The sequence below is a fragment of the Caretta caretta genome, chromosome 1 (genome assembly GCF_965140235.1).
Source record: "Caretta caretta isolate rCarCar2 chromosome 1, rCarCar1.hap1, whole genome shotgun sequence".
Classification (NCBI taxonomy): Eukaryota; Metazoa; Chordata; order Testudines; family Cheloniidae; genus Caretta; species Caretta caretta.
Window position 1 is genome coordinate 265,902,658 of NC_134206.1, and position 26,288 is coordinate 265,928,945.

At 44.1% G+C, this 26,288-nt stretch overlaps 2 protein-coding genes across 5 annotated transcripts; both read right to left on the minus strand.

Annotated features, from left to right (window-relative positions):
* Positions 1-787: 787 nt before the first annotated feature.
* On the minus strand, positions 788-2,687 carry SMCO3 (single-pass membrane protein with coiled-coil domains 3). Its single transcript, XM_048835368.2, has one exon. The coding sequence runs from the start codon at positions 2,685-2,687 to the stop codon at positions 2,010-2,012; it is 678 nt and encodes a 225-aa protein (XP_048691325.1). The 3' UTR covers positions 788-2,009.
* On the minus strand, positions 2,613-25,988 carry ART4 (ADP-ribosyltransferase 4 (inactive) (Dombrock blood group)). Of its 4 annotated transcripts, none has more exons than XR_007354528.2 (4): positions 25,352-25,988; positions 20,332-21,049; positions 14,711-18,613; positions 13,170-13,733 (listed from the first exon to the last, which is right to left on the minus strand). XR_007354528.2 is itself a non-coding variant. In XM_048835365.2 (3 exons), the coding sequence occupies exons 1-3, from the start codon at positions 25,413-25,415 to the stop codon at positions 2,691-2,693; spliced, it is 801 nt and encodes a 266-aa protein (XP_048691322.1). In that variant the 5' UTR covers positions 25,416-25,988; the 3' UTR covers positions 2,613-2,690. The 4 variants fall into 4 exon arrangements, 1 of the variants encoding a protein (XP_048691322.1); XR_007354527.2 differs by having other exon boundaries at positions 13,170-13,730; positions 25,344-25,988; XR_007354526.2 differs by having other exon boundaries at positions 25,344-25,988.
* Between the last annotated feature and the right edge of the window lie 300 nt (positions 25,989-26,288).

The following is a 26,288-nucleotide window of genomic DNA, read 5'->3' on the forward strand; positions in this document are numbered from 1 at the left end:
TTCTTTGTCTTTACATTTTTATAATTTTTACTGGGGATTTCCTAATGGTTTATGGGGGTTTGTCTCCCGAGATAGATTGCTAGGTGTGTGTCTGTAGGTCCTCCCAATGCCCTTTTGCTGAATGGATCAGACAAACTGAAGTGTACACAACTGCATTGTCTTCTAGGGCTGCAGCCTACAGAGAAAATGAGACCTAGAAAAGGGAAGGACAAGAGAGAAAAGGGAAGAGGGATTTAAAGAGAAGGAGGGGAGATAGAGGGAGAAGAAAAGATTAAAAAGTGGAAAAAGAGAATGGGAAGGGGATGAAAAGAGAAGGAGCTACTCTGCTACAATGTCCCCAAAATAGTAGTTATTCACAGATATGAGCCAGTTATTACTATTATAGAAAACCACTGTTAAGTATTAATGAATATTTCTGAATTGTTTGGTAACAATATCATATTTGTGGAGTATGAAAAGATGGACCTGTGTACAGCCCTGGAATCTTGTTCTTAGCATATGCACAACGTGCCTCAGGTGGCATGTGACCAGATTTCATCACCGAATTGGGTCTGCTGGTTGGATCATTAGCTTCCCTGGCCCGGGCCAGGTAATGATGGGGAGCGTGAGATGAACACTGATCTATAAATGATAATATATATATGCAGAGCAATTTATATACGGCATCCTATAATAGAGATTGTAATCTTTCCCTTAGTAAGTACTGTGAATTATGTAGATGTGGTTTGATTTTTGAGATAGAAGGAACACGTACATATGCACTAAATCAGCCACACACAGGGAGGAGAACTCTCAAAACCTATAATGTATATTTCTAATTCATTTTAAATTACAATTTTTTGCAAAGAACAAAGCAAAGAAACAAATCACAGCATGTCAGAGAAAGAGAGAGAATACAAATCAAACTTTCTGCTCTAGCCTTTTGTTTACAAAATATGTGAGTTAAGGACATTTAATTTTGTGCTATTCCTGTAATGATGTATGAAACTCAGAACGGTATTGAACAAGCCCTCCGTATGCTCACATCACTATCATGTGAATCACTTTAAAGGAAAATAAAATAAAATAGCATAACAAGTCCTATGATTTATAAGCCAACGATCCTGCAAACACTTTTGCATGTATATAGTCCCAATGACCCTAATGGGACTACACACTTACACAAGGTTAATTACATGTGTGTTTATAGGAGCAGGGCCATAATGAAGATACAAAAAGTATAGTAAGAGATACTGTAGATAAACCCCCCTGGAATACTAGAGCCAACTTCTCTTTACTACAGGGTTTAGGGAATTTTCCAAACCAAAATCTGTCAGGATTAGAATTTATTTTAAGATGGGCACTGGATGGCTCCACCAAACTGGTCCAATAGTTACAGGAAATGGCAGTTAAATATTCTTTGATCTTCCCCTATAAAGGTTACTGAAATAAGGTGCATCTACATTGGAAAAGATTTGCCAATATACTTATAGCAGCAAGCCCTCCTAGTGTAGATGCATCTTATTTCAGCAAAAACATTTATTTTATTTTATTTTATTTTATTTTATTGCCAGTATAATTACATCTCCACTAGGGTTCTTGTGGTATAGAAATGTCATTTAAAAATCATGTCCCTAACTGACATTACTAATCCAGCAAAAGTGTCTCATGTTAACCTGGCCTTTTTCCAGACTGTAGAAATTAGTGATAGTTATGATGATGATGATGATTTTTGTACTTTGAGCATTTGGAAGTGGATTGGAAATAACCAACTTGGTTCACACAAGCTACCATACTTCTGGAGCAGGTACTGTCATACACTACCTACTTGTAGTGGGCTTGAACTAATTACCTATTGGTATATTTCTGTGCCAATGTCCTGAGCCATCAAGGCCCCCATTTTCATGGCTATCTTATGTGCTGCTAAAAAAGAAGTAAGAGCACTCACTCTACCATAAAGAATCAGAAAAGTTAATATAAGCATAACTGGTGTGGTCATTGTGACAGCCAGAGAGAACATTAAAAGCCATTCATTTAATTTTACATTTCACCATAGATGTTACTTCAGTTATGGCACGCTGATATTTTTCTGAGGCTGCCTTAAATTCGACCAGATGCTCCTCATAACTTTTAACAATTCCCAGAAGTTGATCCCTCTCAACTGCTCCCAGGATGGCCTGGAGGATCATGTCAATACCTAGCCCAAGAATGGCAACACCAATACCTCCAAGAACAGAAGCACCAATCTGGGCTAGCAGAGTGACCAGCTTATTAACAGCAATAATTATCATATTTGAGCCGATTAGTTTTACAGCTACCATACCAGCAATGGAAGTAGCTTCTCCTAGAACAATCGAAAAAGCTTTGTGTGCTATTGCAATTTTCTCCATCTCTGGCTCTTTGATATCATAAAGCTTTTGGTACAGCATTGGCTCCAGCATTTCCTTCATTTTTTTGTCAATCTTCCATACTTCCTGTTGGATCTCACTCATGGCTTGGATGATAATGTCACAGTTTTCCTTGATTGTGCCACCCTTTTCCATCTTAATCTGGGCAATTGTACACCCCAAGTGTGCATTCAGTACTGCAATCAGTTCATCCGTGGCATGGAAATTAACCAACATGCAGTCCAGCAGCTCCTGGTGCAGACGGATCACTTCTTGACGTCTCTTCGGGTTATCTGGGTAGAGGAGGTCACTCAGAGCCATTCTTCAGAGAAGAGCTACAGAGAGAGGAAAAATAAGGTTTGTTACCATCTTTAAAACCCAGAACACTAGAAGGGGACTGGATTGCATTGGGAACTGGGATACAGAGCCTCTAGGTCAGTGATTCACTTTAGACCCAACAAGTCAAATCCAGAGGTGTGACTCAATTTGTCTTGAAGTAGTCTTAAAATGACATAATTTACAACTTCTGTATCTGTCCAACATATACATTACACCACAATAGACTTCCTTAAACTTTTACCTGCTTAGCATTGTGAACTGACATCACCTTTGAATTTAGCCCAATGAATGAATCTGACTGACTGCAAGGGAATTTGAGTAGGTGTAAATCATGCCACCAATGGTCTAGAAGAGAGGAGTGTATCAAAAAACGCAGCTCACAGATCAGTGTTATCACATGTTTAAGGTAAAGTAGGCCTGTCCTTCCTGTAGCTTATTCCTTCTTCCGGCTCTTTGGTCCATACATTAAACTGACTTGAATCCCTTACACTTATTCACATATTAGCAAGTTGGTATAAAATAAGTCTAAGGGAATCTGAGAAAGTCGAAGTCAAAACCTTGTTCTACACACAGTTTTTCTATCAGTGTAATAATTTCGCATTACCAAAATAGTTATGACAGTAAAACCACGAGTGTGGACACAATTATACTGGTATAAAGGTGCCATGTAGCAGTATAGTTAGGCTTGGCAGGATTGGATAACAAGGGATAGATGTTGCTAAACATTTCTTTCAGCTGACGCACTGAAATCAATGAAAAAATAGCCATTGGTAACAGCGCATGTGCAGTTTCCCCTCCCCTACCCCCACCCTGTGGCCCCAGGGATCAGGTGTGATTGGCTCTGTGGCAGTGAAGAAAGCCCTTTGCAGCCCCGCTGTCACAGCCCTGCTGTCACACCAGCTGGAAGTGCTGGGTCTGCGAGTCTCTTCTCTGCCCCAACAGGCCTGCAGCCTTTCCTGCACCTGGCCTCTCCAGGATTCGGGCGTCACGGGTCCTGTAGCAACAAAGGGAGCCCTCTGCAGTCCTGCTATCAGGGTTCCCTGCGCCACTTCAAGGCTGGTGTCGGTAACACCTAATCCCTGCAGTCACACAGTGTGAGGAAGACTGCGGTTCTGGTGGGACAGAGCAGAGTCCCAGCCAGGCCTGCAAGGAGGAGGAGTTGCCCCCAAGCGCCCATCCCCATGCAGGAGCCATTCAGAAGTAGGGTGGCCTCCCCCACACAGCTGAGAGCTCATCCTCCTCTTTGCAGCCCTGGCCAATGGTCTCTGCTCTGCCCTGCCAGGACTACAGCCTTCCCCGCACTTTGCGCCTACAGAGATGGGGTGTCACCGGCCTCACAGCTACCTCATAGAGGTAGCGCTCTGCAGTCCTACTGTCCTGGCCCCACTCACTCACCAGCCAGAAGTGCAGAGGTTATCCGGGGCAGAAACTGTTCAGCAGCACCCTGTGGCTTGGGCCTCGTCCTCCTTGCAGGTCCAGGGATCTTTGCTCTGGCTGGCCAGGACCACAGCATCCCTCACACCTTATGCATGGGTGTATTGGGCCCCTCGACTGCACAGGGAGCCCCCTGTAGCCCTGCTGTCAGCACTGCCCTAACCCCAACCCTATCCCCCCTTCATTCCTGTAACTGTAAGAATAAACATTTTTTGAAAAAAATCAAAATCAATATTGTTGAAATTGAAAAAAATATATATTGAATTCTACAGAGCCTAAGAATTCCTGTTCCCAAAGGGGAATAAGTAATCCTGGAATAAGCACCTTTATACCAGTATTAGCCACAGAGGGGAATGTATGGCTTTAACTATACCGGAATATTTAATATGGCACAACTTTTGTGAGTAGCCAAGGCCTAACTTATACTACCTTCCACATCACCTAATATATCTCAGTGTATTTTTGCCCTGATATTTAACCTAAATGTTCGCTTTCTTAATTTGATCTCAGTATTCCTGTTTATTTCCCTATCACCATAGAAATTTTCTCCATCCGTCAAATATCTGAAGATGGTTATCTTGTTGCAAATTTAGTTAGAGCATGCCGTTTAGGCACTGTCCATATTAAGGGGTGATGCTTAATTGCACTGCCCTAGTTGGAGCACCAGGAGGCATCCTGCCTCAGAGAAAAAATCTCTCTCTCAACTCCCCCTGGCCACAGGAGAGAACACATCCACTTCCACACCCTTTTGTGGGTAGCGACCTTCTCTCCATTGTGTGTCAGTCCTGCTCCAGTGCAATTGGTGGGAGTACTATAGCCCCATCTTCTCTCACACTTCTTTTGGGAATGCTGTGTGCCTGGGAAAGTAGGAACTGAGCAGACACTGCTCCCCTGACTGCAAGGTCTGCCATTCTGCCTGAGTGCACAGGCTGCTTGGCCTAACCACCGTAAAGGCTAGGCAGAATCTGGCTCTAGTTATCACTTAACCAAGCTGTAATATATCATTTTAGCTCTTTCAATCTTTCCCTACAGGCTTCCCCCTAATAATTTGTGTTGTCCTTGTCTAAACAGTCTCTAGTTTGTCACTATTTTTCTAGCACTGCCCTAGAAGGGAGTATTATTCCCCTGCCCCAAGACATGTTGCCTTTTTACATGCAGCCTGACACTTCTTGGCCTTTTTTGCTTCTGTGTTACATTAACAAATCATACCTACTATGCGATTCACCTTCATCCCTGGGTGCATAGGTTTTCTGGTTTCTATTTTTGCATTATCCTCCTTCTCATTGACAATCTGGGTTTGGGGTTATTTTTGTGTACTAGCCTGCATTTTTCCACTCATTTTGTTATCGGTGCTTAGATAATACAATGATAGGCACCTCACAAATATCTAAGATATGGTAGCTCAGATAGCTATTTCTAGTACTAGGCTCCTTCATATCATTTGTCTGTTCTTACTAGTTTTTGCAACACTTGCCAATTTAGAATCAGCTGTCACCTACCTGGTGGTACTCCACTAGACGCCACTCCCTTCCTCAGCAGGTTGCATTGTTATATATCATTTTTTGAGTCGCCCTTCAACCAGCCTTCGATCCAAGTGACCGTGTTCAGCCACAAGCCAATTGGAATTTATATAATTAGTAACATTGTGTGGAAAATTTACACTGATCTATGAAAATCCAAATATATTACATCTACTGCATTTCCTTCACGCACTTCTTTTGAAGTTCTGTCAAAAAAAATAAATAAATAGGGCAATCTCTTCAACTCATGCTTCTTTTTCCTTTCAGGATGGAGGAGGTATTGTTCATGTACACTAGGAGTTTGTGATTTTGATGAAAAGCCGTGAACTGAACTGAAACAAAGCCTTGTGAAAGCGGGTATGATTTCTTTTCAATTCTGCCTAAGGAAAACAGAACAGACTTCTTTCTTCCTCAGAGTGGTATTTGGGTCCTTTCCCTCTAATGAGTTCTCTGTTAAAGGTTGTTGGTTAGTACTGTATTGTAGACATTTGGAGAGGATGAAATGTGCTGAATGGAGCACAACTATTGTGAATGTTATTAGTATAATAGAAATTTAAGAAGTGGAAGAGGCCTATTAGTTCATATTCTTTATTGCTGGCCAATCTAGGATTATTTCAGTTTATCCTATTATACCTCCTCTGAACATCATAACCCTCTCCCTCTTTGGCATTGACACTTTTCAGATGATGTTATATTACTCCTATAGTCAATATCCAAGCTGTCCATATATATTTATTTAAATCTTTGTGCATACTATAAGTCAGCCTCTGCAGCCCAACATAAATATTTTTAAGGGATTCTACACAGCAAATCATAAAGGCTACCTACCTGCTTTTTAGTCAGAGCTCTGTAATCAGCTGTAGATGTGCAGGACAGTAAATTCTCTTTTCACTGGATTTCTCTGGCTGTTTCTGGTGGAATGTGATGACCTAGGTCTGCAGGGATTGTTGCTACAGTTGGGTCCTGTTGCCTGCCTGGTTTGTAGATTATTTTAGTGTAACACTGCTCTCTGGACGCTATACCCAGCCTCATCTCATTGTTTCTCTGTCCCCCTTTCAATTTTAAAATTGTTTAGTTTATTTCATGTTGGTAAAACAATTTGATTCACAACCCTAGAACCTGCAGCCTTCTGTTTATGAAAGGAACAGGTACAGTACAAATTCATATGCATCTAACACATGTTCCATCAAAAACATTTCTAACAATATATACTTCATAAACTTGAGTGCCCTGCAAACATAATCACAAACAGCTACATGTTCTGCTGTAGCTGTAAATCTGTGAATTCCAAAAGAGAAGTCATGGGCAGTCCAACACAAATAGAAGAGTATATACCACCAAATATATGCTTGGTAGTACAAACCTCTGTCACAGCAGGGCAGCCTGTACTCCAACACTAATCCCATTTAAACTCCATGCTGGGAGTCTCACAAAAAGACAGACTCATGGCCGTGCATCACACTTTGGGTAGAGGGACCTCCTGCATGTCAGATGCAATCTCCATGGCCACACCAACTGACAGACCCTTCCTCAAGTCAAAATGGATACATTCTGAGAATGCAGGAAAAGCTCTGTTCTACTGCCAGGTGAGGAAAGGTTAATCCATAATTTCCAGTTTGGTTTTCCTCTGAATGACGAGACATTGGTTCAATAGAGAATCAGGCACAAAAATCCTCTTGACATCAGAGTTTTGGGTGTGCAAGAAATCAGCACAGAGAGAGAATTCTAACTACATAAGCACTAATTTTGTGCAACATTCTGATTTCTGTTTTTATTTTAAAGTCTCCCATTCAAGTACTGACCAGGGTCATCTAGTTTAGATTGCAAGACCTGATGATATCACATCCCGAGTGGATAGAGGTGCAGGAATGTGCCTTTTCTTCTCTGACTGATATAGAGATACCATCACCTAAGCTTTGTTCCCTTTAAGCATTCATCCAGTTTGTGCAGGACTTCCTGCCAAATTCAACTCCTTGATACTACATCCGTAAGGTTTCAGAGTAGCATCCGTGTTAGTCTGTATTCGCAAAAAGAAAAGGAGGACTTGTGGCACCTTGTTAGTCTCTATCGTGCCACAAGTACTCCTTTTCTACATCTGTAAAGTTTCTGGTCAGTGTTAATCCTTCTGTTCTGGAGTCTTCGTCCTATAAGTTAGAATGTGATTGGCAATCATTTAACAAGAAATGAACAGTTATTCCTCCATGTACACTAGGAAATACCATATTTGTAAATATTTTAAGATTTGTTTAATATTTTTAAATATTTTCTTTCTTATAAAGACTTGGTAAATCCCACATGCCAGCCACTGATACAGTGCTTGGAATTCTTCTTGGTTTCCATTTTGTTACCAATAGTTCTTAGGTCATTGTTAGAACTTGTATTATCTTGCACAAGAACATAACACATTTCAGGCCTGATTCTGCTCCTACTGAAGTGAATGGAAAAATTGCAACCGATTTAAAAGGAAGCAGAGTTGAGCCCTTCATGAGCAGGAAATACATCCAACAATCCTTCTGCCCTTTTGAGATAGATCTGAATTAGTGCTGGAGAAACCTCATAAAATCGTCATTTCTTTCCAATTCAGATGCTTATCTGAACTGTATTAATCTGAAAATCAGACTGGAAATGTAAAGAGAACAGAGTTTCTTGGGAGATAACTGGTGGTTTCTACTGGAGTACAGAACACACAAATGGTCTTTCTCATGGTTTTTCAGAACTTCCACTTAGAGCCCAAACCAGTAAATTCAGGGATATCTGACTTTTTTGTTTAAAGAATGTTAATCACAACTCTTTCAGAGCTCTTGAGTCTGGGGAAAAGATTTAGTCTGGCTTGCCCATCTTTTTTGTTGACATTTCAAGTGCTAGATCCTCCCCTCTTGTGCACTGAGAAGGGGCTAACAGAGGTGGAGAAACTCTTACCCTTCACCACCGCTGTGCAAGAAGTAGGGCAGAGTTTCTCCCTAGCAGTCAAAAGAATGATAAAATGGAAGTCCAATCAGTGAGTTTGCTTGTGTCTCAACCTACCAAGAGCTGTGGAATGCTGGCTAAGCAATGTGTACATAACCTTAGTTGAATATCAGGATTACAACATTCAGCAACACGTGCATGCTGAGCAGATGCTCACTACTCCAGAATAAGGAAGAAATAGTGTGCCTGACTCCCAGTCCTGAGCCATTCTGCCCTGTGACTGAAGAATGCCCCTTATGGACCTAGTACCTTTCTGCTTCCTCCACAGAGGACCTTGCTCTAATTTTGTATGGCGCACACAGTATATACATAGGGGGAAAAATGTTACATTTAACCAAAACAATTATAGCTAGTGAGGATGAAGACAGGTATATTATTTCCCAAAGACTTATAGTAAATCTAACAATAAATAGCTAATCTGTTCTTCCTCAAGAGGAATGTTCTCATTCCTACTCTTAATTCCGCATTTCTGCTTACACTTAAAGGGTCAGATTCATTCCTAGTATAAGCATGAAAATCAGTGGAGTTGCACCTGCTTACATCAGTTCTACATTTGACCCAGAAAACAAGACACATGAAATGTAGAGGCTAATGGAGGCTACACTATTTAGGAGGAGTTGTACTGTAGTTCTGATTTGAAAAAAAAAAAGTGTACGGTATTATTATTAGAGATTTATAGCTCAGGATACAGGTACTGTACCTCTTAGATTCCTCACCTATGTCTTTTGATTTGTTTTCCAGTGTCAAATCTCTTCTCTGGAAATGTTGTCCATCTTTGGTGCAGAGAGAGATAAACAAAGGGTGCTCGCAGCCAGCCAGACTTTGTATGATTTCATATACATATATGTCTCTTCCACTAATACAATATTTCGAATCCTCAATCAGCACCTTGGCACCAGCTTCCCCATCATTACAGTGAGGGAAAACCTCAGCATTAAGGAGAACCTTCAGCTCCTGATCAGTACTCTGAAAGAGATGCAGGCTGTTGTGGAAATGAAAGACAAAGATGTGCAGCAGAGCATCAGCCACCGTTTATATGCTAAGATGGTTGGGCCCATCACTTCTCTGCAGGAGAAGATTACTGTTGTGAAGGACCTTTATGAAAATTATAAGGGAATCCTAGGAAGTATCGGTGGTCCGGTCGCTGCCGTGCTACTGAAACACAGCAATCTCCCTGAGACTGTAGAGTCTGCCGTTCATCATCTAATGACTTCCCCTGCCCTGTCCCTCCAAGTGGCTGACCTTCTCATGAGCCACAATGAAATTGTCAAAATACTCCCAACTGTCACTGAGAACAGCCCTTCTGGGAGTAGGATTCAAGAATCTAGACCTCGCGGTCCATCAACTGCCTTCTCATTTTCCAATTTCTTGCAGGCTGTGCTTTGGGGAAAGGCTTCTACAAACACTCTGAAAATAGCTGCAGACTATCTGGAGGAGGCTGTCAGAGTGCTGAGACCATCTTGTGAATCTTTCCAGTGCATTGTTAAACTGGCTGAGGTCTATATCTCACTGATAACAGACAAGTTGCAGTGATCCATTTTTAGAAATATGCTTCTGTTCCTTCTTTTCTTACAACAAGGGATGTTGCACAAAGAAACAAGAGAAAGTTGCGGCTAATTTCTGATTCCACAATAATTTCTGCAATCACTTTTAGTGTCTAGATTTGAGCATTGCACTAAGGCATCAAGGTGAAGTCTTCTTGCTTTGTTAATTTAAAAACTTGATCAATAAAAATCAACAGGAAACTAATGTAAACAGGAAAAAAGTCTAAGAATCAAAATGCTGAAACAGTATCTGTTTTAGCAAGTGTGTTTAAACTTTCTGGGCAAGCTTTTTAGATTATTCTGATAGCAACAATTCATTTTGACAGGTCAGGTTATAGTGGCTATCTAACAGGAATTAGCTCATTCAAAATAAGCTATGATAGTACTGGTCACTGGGAGGTTAACCATCATGGTTGGATTTTCATCTGACGACCAACTGGGAATAGTAAATCACTGTGATTTGAGATGAGAAGTAACTAGATAATCTGTGGTAGAGTGAAAAATAATCTTTGTCTACACTATGAAATTAGGTCGAATTTATAGAAGTCGGTTTTGTAGAAAGCGGTTTTATACAGTCGATTGTGTGTGTCCCCACACAAATGCTCTAAGTGCATGTAGTCAGCGGAGTGTGTCCACAGTACCGAGGCAACCATCGACTTCCAGAGCGTTGCACTGTGGGTAGCTATCCCACAGTTCTCGCAGTCTCCACTGCCCATTTGAATTCTGGGTAGAAATCCCAGTGCCTGATGGGGCTAAAACATTGTCGCGGGTGGTTCTGGGTACATATCGTCAGGCCCCCCTTCCCTTCCTCCTTCCATGAAAGCAAAGACAGACAATCCTTTTGCACCTTTTTTCTTGAGTTACCTGTGCAGACGCCATACCAAAGCAAGCATGGAGCTCGCTCAGCTCACCATCACCGTATGTCTCCTGGGTGCTGGCAGACGTGGTACTGCATTGCTACACAGCAGCAGTTAATTGCCTTTTGGCAGCAGACAGTGCAGTATGACTGGTAGACGTCGTCGACGTAGTCCAGGGTGCTCTTTTAACTGACCTCGATGAGGTCAGGGGTGCCTGGGCAAACGTGGGAGTGACTTAGCTAGGTCATTTCCCTTTTAAGTTTCGTCTCATGGCGATTCAGTTCTACTGGCAGTGCACTGTCTTTTAATCAGCAGCCAGCAGAAGACGATGGCCAGCAGTCATACTGCACTGTCTTCTGCCGAGCACCCAGGAGATGATGATGGCCAGCAGTCGTACTGCACCGTCTGCTGCCAGCAAGATGTATAAAGATAGATGAAGTGGATCAAAACAAGAAATAGACCAGATTTGTTTTGTATTCATTTTCTCCTCCCTCCCTCCATGAAATCAATGGCCTGCTAAACCCAGTTTTGAGTTCTATCCTTGAGGTTTTGAGTTCTATCCTTGAGGGGGCCATTCTGTTTCTCGCAAAGCCACCCCCTTTGTTGATTTTAATTCCTTGTAGGCCAACCCTGTAAGCCATGTTGTCAGTTGCCCATCCCTCCACCAGAGCAATGGCAAACAATCGTTTCGTGCCCTTTTCCCTGGATTGCCCAAGCAGGAGCAGATGCCATCGTACAGCAAGCATGGAGCCCGTTCAGCTCACTCCAGCAGTTATGACCATTGTAAACACCTTGCGCATTATCGTGTATGTGTATGCAGAACCACCACCTGAAAAACCAGGCGAGGAGGCGATGGCAGCGTGGTGATGAGGACATGAACACACTTTTCTCTAAAACCGCGTTCCCCCGCAATTTGGAGATCATGGTGTTAATGGGGCAGGCTCATGCCGTGGAACGCCGATTCTGGGCCCAGGAAACAAGCACAGAGTGGTGGGACCGTATAGTGTTGCTGGTCTGGGATGATTCCCAGTGGCTCCGAAACTTTCGCATGTGTAAGGGCACTTTCATGAAACTTTGTGACTTGCTTTCCCCTGCCCTGAAGCACAAGAATACCAAGATGAGAGCAGCCCTTACAGTTCACAAACAAGTGGCAATAGCTCTGTGGAAGCTTGCAACGCCAGACAGCTACCGGTCAGTCGGTAATCAATTTGAAGTGGGCAAATCTACTGTGGGGGTTGCTGTGATGCAAGTAGCCAGTGCAATCATTGAGCTGCTGCTATCAAAGGTAGTGACTCTGGGAAATGTGCAGGTCATATTAGATGGCTTTGCTGCAATGGGATTCCCTAACTGTGGTGGGGCTATAGACGGAATGCATATCCCTATCTTGGGACCGGATCACCAGGGCAGGCAGTACATAAACTGCAAGGGGTACTTTTCAGTGGTGCTGCAAGCACTGGTGGATCACAAGGGACGTTTCACCAACATCAACGTGGGATGGCCGGGAAAGGTTCATGACGCTTGCGTCTTCAGGAACTCTGGTCTGTTTAAGCAGCTGCAGGAAGGGATTTACTTCACAGACCAGAAAATAACTGTTGGGGATGTTGAAATGCCTTTAGTTATCCTTGGGGACCCAGCCTACCCCTTAATGCCCTGGCTCATGAAGCCGTACACAGGCACCCTGGACAGTAGTCAGGAGCTGTTCAACTATAGGCTGAGCAAGTGCAGAATGGTGGTAGAGTGTGCATTTGGATGTTTAAAGGGTCACTGGCGCAGTTTACTGACTCGCTCAGACCTCAGCGTAACCAACATTCCCATTGTTATTGTTGCTTGCTGTGTGCTCCACAATCTCTGTGAGAGTAAGAGGGAGATGTTTATGGTAGGGTGGGAGGTTGATGCAAATCGCCTGGCCGCTGAATACGCACAGCCAGACACCAGGGCAGTTCGAAGAGCACAGCAGGAAGCGGTACGCATCAGAGAAGCTTTGAAAACCAGTTTCATGACTGGCCAGGGTACTGTGTGACACTTCTGTTTGTTTCTCCTTAATGAAACCCGCCCCCTTGGTTGCCTCTAAATTCTCTGTAAGCCATCTGCCCTCCCCCCTTCGATCACAGCTTGCTTGCAAAGGAAATAAAGTCACTATCATTTAAAACACATGTATTCTTTATTAATTGATTATAAAAATAGGGAGATAACTCACAAGGTAGCCCGGGTGGGGTGTGGGAAGAGGGTAGGAGGGAAGGAAAAGGCCACTTTAAAACTTCTTGAATGCCAGCCTTCTGTTGCTTGGGCTGTCCACTGGGGTGGAGTGGTTGGGTGCCCAGAGCCTCCCACCCCGCGTTCTTGGGCGTCTGGGTGAGGAGCCTATGGAACTTGGGAAGGAGGGAGGGCAGTTAAACAGGGGCTGCAGTGGCAGTCTGTGATCCTGCTGCCGTTCATGAACCTCCACCAGATGCCAGAGCATGTCCATTTGATCCCACAGTATCCCCAACGTTTCCTCATGCTTCCTCTGCTCTTCCTGCCGCTACCTCTCCTCACGTTCATCGGCCACCATCCTGTATTCTGCTATTGTGTCCTTCCACACAGCTCTGTCAGTGCCGGACGACTGCATGAGCTCAGAGAACATGTCATCACGCGTGCGTTTTTTTCACCACCTTATCTGAGATAGCCTTTGGGACAGAGGAGGGAGGCTTGAAACATTTGCAGCTGCTGGAGGAAAAAAAGGGAGTGAAGTATTTTAAAAGATACATTTTACAGAACAATGGCTATACTCTTTCACGATGAACAACGCTATTCACATTACATAGCACATGTGATTTTGGTACACAGTCGCATTTTGCATCTTGTATTGAGTGCCTGTGGCTTTGGTGTTAGAGATCACACACGCAGGGCCGGGCAACAGAATTTGGCTTGGAGGCGGCCATGGTAAGCCATAGTCTTTTGACTTCTGCAACCTTCATAACAGCAGAACCTTTCCCATACCAAGCAAAGCCTGTTGAGTTTGCCATTTAGTGCTGTGGTTTTCCTGTTAACGTGCAGCAGCAGAAACCAAACTAACCTCCTCCCCCGATCCAATTCTCTGGGATGATCGCTTTTCCCCTCCCCCCACCATCTGGCTGGTATCAGGGAAGATCCCTGCTAGCCAAACGCGAACAGCTCAGTGCCAATGGCCCCCACTCCCACCGCGTGGCTAACTGCGGGGAGGATTTCTTTTCAGCCACAGGCAAACAGCCCAGTAGGAACGGGCATCTCTGAATGCCCCTTAATCAAATTCCCCTATATCAACCACGTTACCGTGAACGATATCACTCTCCTGAGGATAACACAGAGAGGTAAAGAACGGATGTTGCTTGAATACCAGCAAACACTGGGACCATACGCTGCCAGGCTTTGTCATGCAATGATACCAGATTACTTGCAACTAGCATGGCGTGGTAAAGCGTCCTACCATGGAGGACAGAATAAGGCTGCTCTCCCCAGAAACCTTCTGCAAAGGCTTTTAGAGTACCTCCAGGAGAGCTTCATGGAGATGTCCCTGGAGGATTTCTGCTCCATCCCCAGACACGTTAACAGACTTTTCCAGTAGCAGTACTGGCCACGAATGCATCCCAAGTCCTCAGGGCTACTTAATCATTAAAAAACGCTTGCTTTTATAACATGTATTATATTTAAAAAGGTACACTCACCAGAGGTCCCTTCTCTAGCTTCGTTGGGTTGGGAGGGTATTTCAGTCAGGGTGATAAAAAGATCCTGGCTGTCGGGGAGAACGGTGTGCTGTGTGCTTTCCCCAAGCTCGTCCTCCTCATCATCATCTTCCCCATCCACAAAATCCTCAGCCATGGTGGAGAGCACCCCATCATCGGAGTCCATGGACGGGGTGGGGTAGTGGTGGCGGCCCCCCCAGAATTGCATGCAGCTCAGCATAGAAGCAGCATGTATGGGGCTCTGTCCCAGAGCATCCATTTGATTCTTTGGTTTTCTGGTACGCTTGTCTGAGCTCCTTAAGTTTCACGTGGCACTGTGTTGCGTCCCTGATGTAGCCTCTGTCCCTCATGGCCTCTGAGATTTTTTGTAATGTTTTGGCATTTCGTCTTTTGCAGCGTAGTTCTGATAGCACTGATTCCTCTCCCCATACAGTGATCAGATCCAGTACCTCCCGTTCGGTCCATGCTGGAGCTCTTTTTCGATTCTGAGACTGCATGGTCTCCTGTGCTGATGAGCTCACCTGGCCAAACAGGAAATGAGATTCGAAAGTTCCCTGGGCTTTTCCTGTACACCTGGCCAGTGCATCCGAGTTCAGAGTGCTGTCCAGAGCGGTCACAATGGTGCACTGTGGGATAGCTTCCGGAGGCCAATACCTTCGAATTGCATCCACACTAACCCTAATTCAAATTCAAAAAGGCGATGTTGATTTCAACGCTAATCCCCTCGTAGGGGAGGAGTATAGAAATAGATTTTAAGAGCCCTTTATGTCGAAAAAATGGCTTCGTTGTGTGGACAGGTGCAGGGTTAATTCGGATTTAACGCTGCTAAATCCGACATAAACTCGTAGTGTAGACCAGGCCTTAGAGTCTGCCACAGGCTTTGTGTGCAACTTTTGGGCAATTCATTTAATCTCTTTTTGCTTCAGGTTCTCTGTGAAATTGGCATATTCTCTCCCTACCATAAAGGAGCATTGTGAGGCTACATTCATGAATGAATATTTACCACTCTGAGATTCTTGGATGGAAGATGCTGTATAAGTGCAAGTGTTATTATGGGGACGAAACCTTTGTGATGGGGCAAGTAAACCAGAGAAACATAACTGATGGAAGGGATTTGTGGAAGCTTTTCCATATTTCATGCCTACGTATGACCTCAGAAACTAATTTGTTTTCTGTAACTCTCTTCTGAAGTCAAAATAAAACCTAAAAGAGACTTTGCTGCCTTTGAAGTGTGTAATGCCTGGTCTGGAGGAATAACATGGTGGCCAGGTTTAGAAAGAGTCTAGCAAAGCAGACCTGATGAGGAGTTCATTGAGCAAACTGAAGGAAGAACCTGGCGAGGTGATTTAGGGGAAGGATTCAACAGGGTGAGCTAAAGAAGGGGCACAGCTGATGGGCTGGAGGAAAGGCATATTGAACAGGTTAGTGGAAGAATACATCACCTGAGATGCACAAGGAAAATTTAAAGGCAGAGAAAAGGTGATGCACAGCTGTTAAAATGGAGGAAGGGTGTAGCAAGTGAGCTGAAACAGAAGTGAATCACCTAGACAGTTTGGGGAGAATCCCAGCTGCGGTGCTGGGGAAGATCTGTGATAGGAAAGGACACTGCAGGGTGGATTGGAGGAGGGATTTGACTGCATAGTTTAGGAACAAAACTAATTATTGGCTCAGTTGAACAGGAGATAGAGTGAGGTAGGTTGAGGGAGGATTTACTTGCTGAACTGCTGAAAGACCCAATGTGTTGGGCTATAGAAGGAGCAAAATGACTAGACTGGACATGGTCATAGTGGTGTGCGCTGGAGAAGGGCACCTGCCAGCCACTTGACTTCAAAGAGAATAAAAAATAGAATTTAGTTCTTGTATAGTGCTGTTCATCCACAGATTGCAGAAAGCTTTTCTCCTCAACTTCTTCTTTATATTCAGCTGTTCATCAATCAGCAGTTTGTGGGGAGCCAAAGGGCTAGGCCCTTTTAAGTTCAAGTCTATAATATAGACAACTAGCTCTGTGCATAGTGCATAGGTCAGGGGGATGGTGCATAGAATATGGAACTTCTTGCCTTTTGATCACCAGTTCCATGCCAGCTCAGGTTGATAGTTACTGGCTGAAAATTGTTGCCACTTGATGGCTATTTGTAGCCTATATAGAATGTGCTAGTGAATCTCAATTCAGTACTTGGTGGTCGGATGTCTACATTACACAACTAAATTATCACAATTTATCATCTGGTTGGTAGTCTCAGCTCAGTCCAAGGACAAAATGGGACAGAGGCTAAAAAACAATTTCATCTCCAAGATGTGGTCCCTCCAGCCATATTGGAGGGAGGCAGTATGAGAGGGAAATTTGCATTAACATGCTATAGCTATTGTGGGATTAGAGGATTTCAGGATTACTGCCTTGGTGCCTTGCAGGAATGCTAATTAATCTTTAAAAGTTAGGAAAGAACATAGTTAAACTGGGAAGGAGAATTCAGTATGGGATGTGAATTCTATCACTGATATTACACATTGAAAAACAGAGCAATAGAAATATATATATGTATTTAATAACATCAACCTCTCTTTAAAATGGACACAACCCAATAGTCTCTACAATTTCTGTAAATTCCCTTTGCGGGAATTTGCAGGTATTTTCTTAATGGCCACCAGAGGGTGGTATTACTACTAACTCAAGAGAACCTACTGAGACCTGCAAAAGAAATGCTAATACAAATAGTGAAAAGAAAAGGAGGACTTGTGGCACCTTAACAACTAACAAATTTATTTGAGCATAAGCTTTCATGAGCTACTGATGAAGTGAGCTGTAGCTCACGAAAGCTTATGCTCAAATAAATTGGTTAGTCTCTAAAGTGCCACAAGTCCTCCTTTTCTTTTTGCGAATATAGACTAACATGGCTGCTACTCTGAATACAAATAGTGGTTCAAGAGTTCCTACTGTATGGTTGTACCCAAAGCCCTGCAGACTAGGTACCTAAATTGACTGGAGTCTTTGCCATGCTCTTCAGCATGCACACAGACCTATTATCTTCCTACTTTGAATGAGGGATGTAAAAGTTTAACTGGTTAACCAGTTAACCAATAAGTACAGTCTTATCGGTTTCAGTTAATGATTAAACTCCTCTGCCCTCAAAGCCAGGGGTCCCGGCTCCCAGCCATGCACACAGGGTCGATCCCAGGTGCGAGGCAAAAGCTGGGACCCTGGGAGTGGGGAGGCAGCAGAGGCACAGGGCTGGCAGTCGGGACCCCAGGGAGGCAGCTAAGTCCCGGTCCCAGGACCGGTGGCAGTGGAGTGCCAGGCACGGGGCCAGCAGCAGGCAGAATGCCAATCCCGGGGCTGGCATGCGGGATGCCGGGCCCAGGGAGGCAGCAGAGCCCCACGCCCAGGCCGACAGCCAGGATCCCGGGTGCAGGCGGCAGCGAAGCCCCGCATAAAACGTGGGGGTGCTGCAGCACCCCCCCCACCCTACCTCTAGTTCCCTATGTGAACTCCTTAACAGTTAACCATTTAACCAATAGAATTTTAATAGGTTAAAAGGTTACTATTTTTAAACCCTATTTACACCCCTACTTTGAATGTACACCTAGGAGCCTGATTTTGCTAGGGATTAAACGCCTCCTTTGAAATTCTGAGCACCCTTAACTCATTGAAGTCAGGGGAGTTAGAGGGAAAATTGCAGGAGGTGTTCAGCACCTTGTAGCATCAGTCACCTCTGTGGCTGGTTACTGTAAATCCCTCGCACCCATAACTCATTCCTTTTTACACAGCACATGAATCCTTCTGTGATCAGGGAAAGAGTCACTGTCTGGTGGAGTAGAAGAAAGCACTGATCACACAAGAAAGAAAGGCAGTGACTGGAGGAGTGTGGATACAGCTCTTGCTGCTTGAAGCTGCAAAAGAATCAAAAGATTTGTTCTTTAGAAATTCAGCCTAGAGCTTCAATGCACATCTTAACTTAGCTCCTTCCTAGAACTGGTATTTCCTCATAAAATATTTTAAATGAATAAACACACTCATTCTGCTGAACAGGTTCAGATTATAAAAACCAAACAACAACAAAACCAAATATTTGCCCAGAATTCATAACATAATAGTCCAAACTTATTCCTTCCTCAAGTTTGACTGTATTGGTAATTGGAATAATAGCACAACATAAATCTCAGCTCAGTCTTGGCTGTTTCTAAAGTTTCCCTGCAGAGACCTCTCTGTCCAAGACTCTAATTCTGTCCAGAGAATCTCTTCACCTCCTTTGTATCCTGGTGGAGTTAAACCTCACCTGCCACAATGAGTAAGTAGAATTTACTCGTCGGATTTATGCAGAATTCTAACACAGTTAATAAAAATCTGCCACCTTGTTACAGAACCATATTAAAGTAAAAAATCTCAAAACCCACTTACTCAATCAGCATTTCCAGAATACACTCTAATTGACAATAAGATTTAGCCCTAAAAATGTGACAGATTTTTGGTTTTGTTGGCGTTTCAATAGGAATCAAAATCAGACTTACAATGGCATTGTGAATGCAACTTTAACTACTGAGAAACCTTCGCCTCGCCATTCTGCACTACATGCGCCTGCTGAGCTGGGACTAAAATTCTGGTCCTATACCTCCAAAAACACAGGCCTGTATCATTGCAGCTAAACAAAGACTGGTTTTACATGCCAATTACAGAAGGCAACATACACACTGTGCCCAGTATATATATATAATGGAAGCTGGTTGCAACTTGAACTATGAAAAGGCCACTCTCTCTGCAGATTGCTGCCTTTTTTGGTGTCTGCCCTACCACAGTCCTGAAAGGACTTAGCAAGGAATGTTTATGACCCTTCTTATTGACTGAGATCTGCACTGGAGCAGCAACTTGCTGCTGTGCTGTCAACTTCATGAACAGAAGCAGTCTGTGCTTCAAGTCTACCTACTATTTTGTCTTAGTACTAGGCAGTTGCTTTCATTTTCTGAATGGTGTTCTGTGCTCAAAGGTTGCATTGACCATTATTGTCCTGGGACGAAAACTAAGAGCCCACTGAATAAGTACGTTGCACATCACTCTCCAATAAGGTAAGGAACCACAGCCTGCTCCAGCCAGGACTTCCGATCCACATGCAAGTTTTCCAGCTGTTTGTCAATTAAATGTCATCCAGACTGTAATTCTTATAACCCCTCCAAAACCTCTGACTGTTGCTAACTCTGTTTAATCTTCACCACTGTTAGCAACATTGGGACCCCAGTTGTAGATGGCTCTGCAGTTCTGGCAGCTATTTCCAGCATCATGCTGGGATTTTGCCAAGGGAATGTAGGTGGGAGTAATGGAAGCGTGGAAGGAAGGGCACCTGGTTAGACTCAGGTTCCTTAGCAAGCAGTCTCTGTTAGAACTTTAACCTATACACTACAAAATGTCCACTTTCATCCCTCCACCAACACCACCTTTCATAGCAGCCAGAAAACACATGACAGTGCACACTCAATCATAAGACACTCCTGGCTTCCTCTGCCCCAGGGAAGACATTAGGCCTGAAACATGAGATGTGGTGCAGCAGGGTGAGCTGTCAGAGGTGCCTGTCAAGACCACCCTGGGTCTCCATTATGAGAGTTTCTACATACAGTACCTTTCAGGAGCTGGCAGTTGTATTGGCTGTAATTTCCCACAGAGAACAGATAGAGGTGGTTACCACTTGGTGTTCGGCTGAAGTTTCTGACCTGGAATATCTCATAGGGTGGGATGAGGACCTCCCTCTCATAGAAGTAGTGGGAGAAGTGTTCCACAACTGCCCCTAAGCAAGTCTTCATGGTGAATATTGTTTCATTCCCAAATCTCTGTGCTTCCTTCCGGAGGAGTGAAGTAGAGGTGAAGCGGCCAAACCGCACTTTGGTGCCCAACTCAGCCTCAAAATACAGGCCTTTTACCCCCCGGTGCACCTGGTAGCACTTTTTTCTTGTGATGCCACTCTTCCATCTCCTCACCAATTGAATGGCTGTAGTCAGGTAGAAGTGGAGGTATTTGAAAGGGAAGCTGTTTCTGTAGTGCTCTGGGGATCTCCCAGCTCTGGAGACAGCCCAGTTCAAATCAGAGTGCAGTGAGGTGTTCATGGTGTAAGCCATGAGGGCTACGGCGTGATTCTCCTGCATCTCCCTCAGCAGAGCCATTGGCTTTTTTGACCAGACCAGCTTTGCTTTCTCCCAGATGCTGGAATAGTTCTTATTATTACCCAATTCCTTTTGGAAATAGTCTCCTCGGTCCAGTTCTTCCATTACCTGCTCACAGCAACCCTGGTACTGGTCATCAAAGGAATCTGGTGCCATATCCATAAGAATGTGGGACACGGCCTGCAACATAAAGGTAATACATGTTTATCCTCAAGAATGGGACCCTGTTAGTTTGTGTGTATATGTATGTCAATAAATCAGATTGTCTCTACTATTTTTGTCCTGCTACAGAGATCCCAGAGTGCACGGTGGTGCATTAGAAGCTCACAGCACAGTGAGCTTGTCAACAGCTTGTCATTTTGAGCTTGTCAACAGCACATATGCAACCTTGCTCATTTTTGTACCAGCTTCCCTGTGAGAGAATATTGACCAGGATACTACCATTGTTTCACTTCATGAAGCTCAATATTGGAGGCCTAAGGAGTGTTCATAGGTAGGCTGGGAATGCATGCAATAGCCAGAGGATATGAGGTTAGGACACAGTGACAGGGCTGAAGAAAGGAACATTCACTTGGTCTCAGATAGATTTGGGGTCTAGGAGGTGGTAGAATACTCACTTAGGTTCTAGACAGACTCAGAAACTTGCGGTGAGGGGCTACTCAGCTCAGAGCTATGGCTCTGAGGTTGCCTTTCACATTGTGTTCCCTGCATTGGGTGCAGTGAGGACATTACTCATGAGGCTTTCTGCATGTTGCCAGTTCAATTGCACAAAGACCCAGGTGCAGCAATTTATCTCAGCTCTGACAAGTGGAAGAAGCCCCCTTAATGAACAAAAGTAACTATATCTCCAGTGTCTCCACTCCCTTTTAATGAGAAAGGTAGGTAGGTGGATGAAGGTAGTCGGGTGGACCACCGGTAGCCTAACTCTGCCTGGCAAGTGCTTCAGTGGCAAGTGTAGGAACCTGTAATGCAATATGTTAATTGTGCAATGCTGTGGGAGTGCACTAGAGAGGTGAATTTATTCCTGATGCCCTGCTTGGAGCTAGCTGCAATTTTTTTTTTTTTTGTCAAAACAGTTGTCTGTTGGAGAATGCCCTTTCACCAAAACTGAAATTGTTCACAAAATCATATTGATTTCAATGACATTTTGTTGAGTGAAAAAATTAGAAAAAATGTTTTGAAAATGTCAAAATGGAACATTTTGACATTTTCAGAATGGTAACTTTTTATTTTTCATGTCAAAATTTACTTTATTTTGTATTTTAAATTTTAAAAAGCATTGAAATTGAAACAAAATGCTTTGATTGAACCAAAACAAAGAGGTATTTTTGTTCTGGAATTTCATGATGTGAAAAATGTTGAAATTTTGGCTTTTTGTCCTGGCTCAGGACAAAACAAATATCAAAATTTCATGATTTTTCATAGCATGAAAATCAATTTTTCAGCCAGCTCTAGCCCTGTTACATCAAAGTAGATGTTCTATCTGCAGGGCTTTTTACATAATGTGGGATAAAAACAGTCCCATAGCAAATTATTAACAAAATATCTTCCACATCTTACAAATCCTAAACCACATGAACAGTCTGTACTCATATTATTCATCCTAATGGAGCTGGTTGGACTAATCATGCAAGCTAACACTTGACAATGATTAGGTTGTTGGTGTGCTGAGATCACTGCCTATCATGCTGATCAATATTAGAATCATAGAATCGTAGAGTTGTAAGAGACCTCAGGAGGTCATCTAGTCCAACCCCCTGCTCAAAGCAGGACCAACACCAACTGAATCATCCCAGCCAGGGCTTTGTCAAGCTAGGCCTTAAAAACCTCTAAGGATGGAGATTCCACCACCTCCCTAGGTAACGCATTCCAGTGCTTCACCACCCTCCTAGCGAAAATGTTTTTCCTAATATCCAACCCAGAGCTGTCCTTATCCATATGCAAAGTACACAGCTGCGTAGGGCACCAGGAGATTTGGGGCACCACATTTCCTGGTACGCTGTGCAACTGCACGCTGCTCCAGCCCCTGCTCCACCTTTTCCCACCCCTGCTCCACCCCAGTCCTGTCCCCACTCCACCCCTGACCCAAAGCCCCCATCCCTGCTCCGTCCTGCCCCGACTCTTCCCACCCCCGCCCCGCCCCGCCCCTTCCCACCCGGTTTGGCCCCACCCCCACTCCCCTGAGGAGTGCAGTAGGGCTGGGCCTGCACTTACCGGCAGCAGGAAGTGCAGCGGTCTAGCCCCAGCCACGCCGCCGGTGAGTGCTGGGGGGTGGTTCCCCCCTGTTCCCCAAGCCAGCCCCTCCCCGCGGGGCAGCCTGGGGCCAGCCACCCCCCCCCCACGGAGGCCTCCCCCCCCAGCAGGGGGGGCTGCATAGGGCCCTAGAATAGCTTGGGATGCCCTGATCCAACCTAGACCTCCCCCACTGCAACTTGAGACCATTGCTCCTTGTTCTGTCATCTGCCACCACTGAGAACAGCCTGTCTCCATCCTCTTTGGAACCCCCCTTCAGGGAGTTGAAGGCTGCTATCAAATCCCCCCTCACTTTTCTCTTCCTCAGACTAAATAAGCCCAGTTCCCTCAGACTCTCCTCATAAGTCATGTGAACCAGCCCCCTGATAATTTCCATTGCCCTCCGCCAGACTCTCTCCAATTTGTCCACATCCTTTCTGTAGTGGGGCCCAAAACTGGACACAATACTCCAGATGCAGGTTCACCAATGCCAAATAGAGGGGAATAATTGCTTCCCTCAATCTGCTGGCAGTGCTCCTACTAATGCAGCCCAATATGCCATTAGGGCTTCTTGGCAACAAGGGCGCACTGCTGACTCATAGCCAGCTTCTCGTCCACGGTAATCCCCAGGTCCTTTTCTGCAGAACTGCTGCTTAGCCAGTCAGTGTCCAGCCTGTAACGGTGCATGGGATTCTTCCATCCTCAGTGCAGGACTCTGCACTTGTCCTTGTTGAACTTCATCAGATTTCTTCTGGCCCAATCCTCCAATTTGTCTAGGCCACCCTGAACCCTATCCCTACCCTCCAGCATATCTGCCTCTAGATACTGGGGTCTCTAGTCCTTTAACCTTCTCTTCTAATGTGGAGATCAGCTTGCACTTCATACAGAAAAAGTTGCTTCTATCCTCTGGGAGAAAGACAAACATGGCACATCCTTAGCAGATCACAACAGCTGATCACTCACTATCCATATTGTCTTCCTTCTAAGAGCCTCTTCAGATGTTGTATTTACTGATCACAGAAGCTTGAAAGGCAAAAACCTCTGTGGGAACTGCCCCCAGGCAAACTCCCTCTGTTTGCCTCTCCTCCGTTCCCCCGCTCGTACAGATTGTGTACAATGGTTCAGCAATATTGTGTCATTGTTTCCATTTATTCCAGGTCTGTATCTATCTGTTATCTCTTGTCTTAGATTGTAAACTCTTTAAGGCAGGGACTGCCTTTTTGTTCTGTGTTTATACAGCGCCTAGCACAATGGGGTCTTAGTCTGTGGCTGGGGCTCCTAGGCGCTACGATATACAATATACTATATACATTATAACTGGGCCCTATAACAGAAAATAATATCTAGTGTATTCTGTTTGTGTGGTTGTACAGCTGATTAACTAAAAGAAAAGGAGTACTTGTGGCACCTTAGAGACTAACCAATTTATTTGAGCATAAGCTTTCATGAGCTACAGCTCACTTCATCGGATGCATCGGAGCTGTAGCTCACGAAAGCTTATGCTCAAATAAATTGGTTAGTCTCTAAGGTGCCACAAGTCCTCCTGTTCTTTTTGTGAATACAGACTAACACAGCTGTTACTCTGAAAGCTGATTAACTGTTGATAGTGGTTCTTATCCCTGAAAACCTTCTGTAATCATACATCAATATAATGCATGTGATAATATAATTGATTGCTCTTTTCACTGTTGGGTTTTTAAGTGGGCTTTGGCTAAACATTATATCCAGTTATTTGATATTTGGCTGACTACAAGTAGACACTCAGTTCACCATGAACATTCATCCTCACCCCTCACTTGGAAAAGGGCCCCTAAGTGAATGCAGTGACTGGGCCAGTGGAATTAACAGCATGGACCTCACTGTTTTGGGACACAACTTCTCTACCCAGAGTATCTTAAATATTTTTTGGGAGAATCCCAAACGCAGTCACATGGGATGGAGAAATTACCAAGAACATCTCTGTACCATCTAAGAAAGATTGTACTGATTGGCCATTTCCTTGATGTTCAACCACAAACATTCCCTGGGAAAACGTGACTTGAAAACGGAGGGCATTTCTAACAATGCAATCAGAAGGGTTAGAGAAGGTGAGAAATGGTACACAGCAAGTGAAAGCAAAGTAGTTCTCATGCTAAGCTTGATTCAAAGCCCACTGAAGAGAATGGAAATACAGCCATCATCCACAATGGGCTTTGGAGCAGCCACTCTCTGAGCAACTTCACAGCTTCAAATAAAGTACAACCTTTTCACCTCTCGTCAGCCTCAGCAGGGAGAAGATCAGCAACAGCAGGAAGCTCAGTAGATCAGCTGTCATCCCAGAGTCCACAGGAGATCTTCTACAGGATGTTGAACTCCCACAGAGCCAGAAGAGGGGGCTGCCCTCTCTTTCTTATGGATGTTTTGCTCTTTTCTCTTTTAATGTCATAAATTGAATTCCAACAAATCTGCAGTGTGAAATTTACACTCAGATATGAGTCAATATTCTTTCTTTTCCTTTCCCAGAGCTGGGATCACTCATCGGACACAGGCGGCAGTTTGGAGGACAGTAATTTAGAACCAAGGCGAGAACATATCGGAAGTAATAGCTCCAAATTTAAAATAAATTTTGTAAAAATGATATCCAAAAGAAATGGTCTAGGTCTTTTAAATGACAGTTTCTCCTCTACTCCAGTCTCAATCGCTATGCATTCACCTGGTCTTTATCAGTTGACGTAATGTTGAGATTTCCTATGGTCTTTTCTCTTTTCCTTCTGGCTCATGAAGGTTCCTTATGCCAAGCCCTGTTCAAATCCCGTTAATAGTCCCAAGAGAGAGAAGACTCAGACCTATGAGGCACCCAAGACAGCTCTCTTCTGTGCATTTACATGACAAGATGAGGTTGAGTGAAATAAACTATCTCCAGCCAAAAGTTTAATGAACAACATTAAAGGAATGCAGGGTTCTGATAAAGGCAGAACTGAGATGCCTCTCTGGTTCAGAACCCATCTGGCACGACAGATAACACAGCTGCATATTCCCTTCTTGCCCTACCCTGTCCTAGCCTCTCAAACCACACTGCTGCCCATCCCATTCTAATCCTTTTTCATATATTTTTAAATGAATATATTGCTTGTGAAAGGTGCCTGACTCAGCCATGCAACCAAGCTCTGCTTGCCAGCTGCTCCTCACCAAATGAAAGACTGCTGTT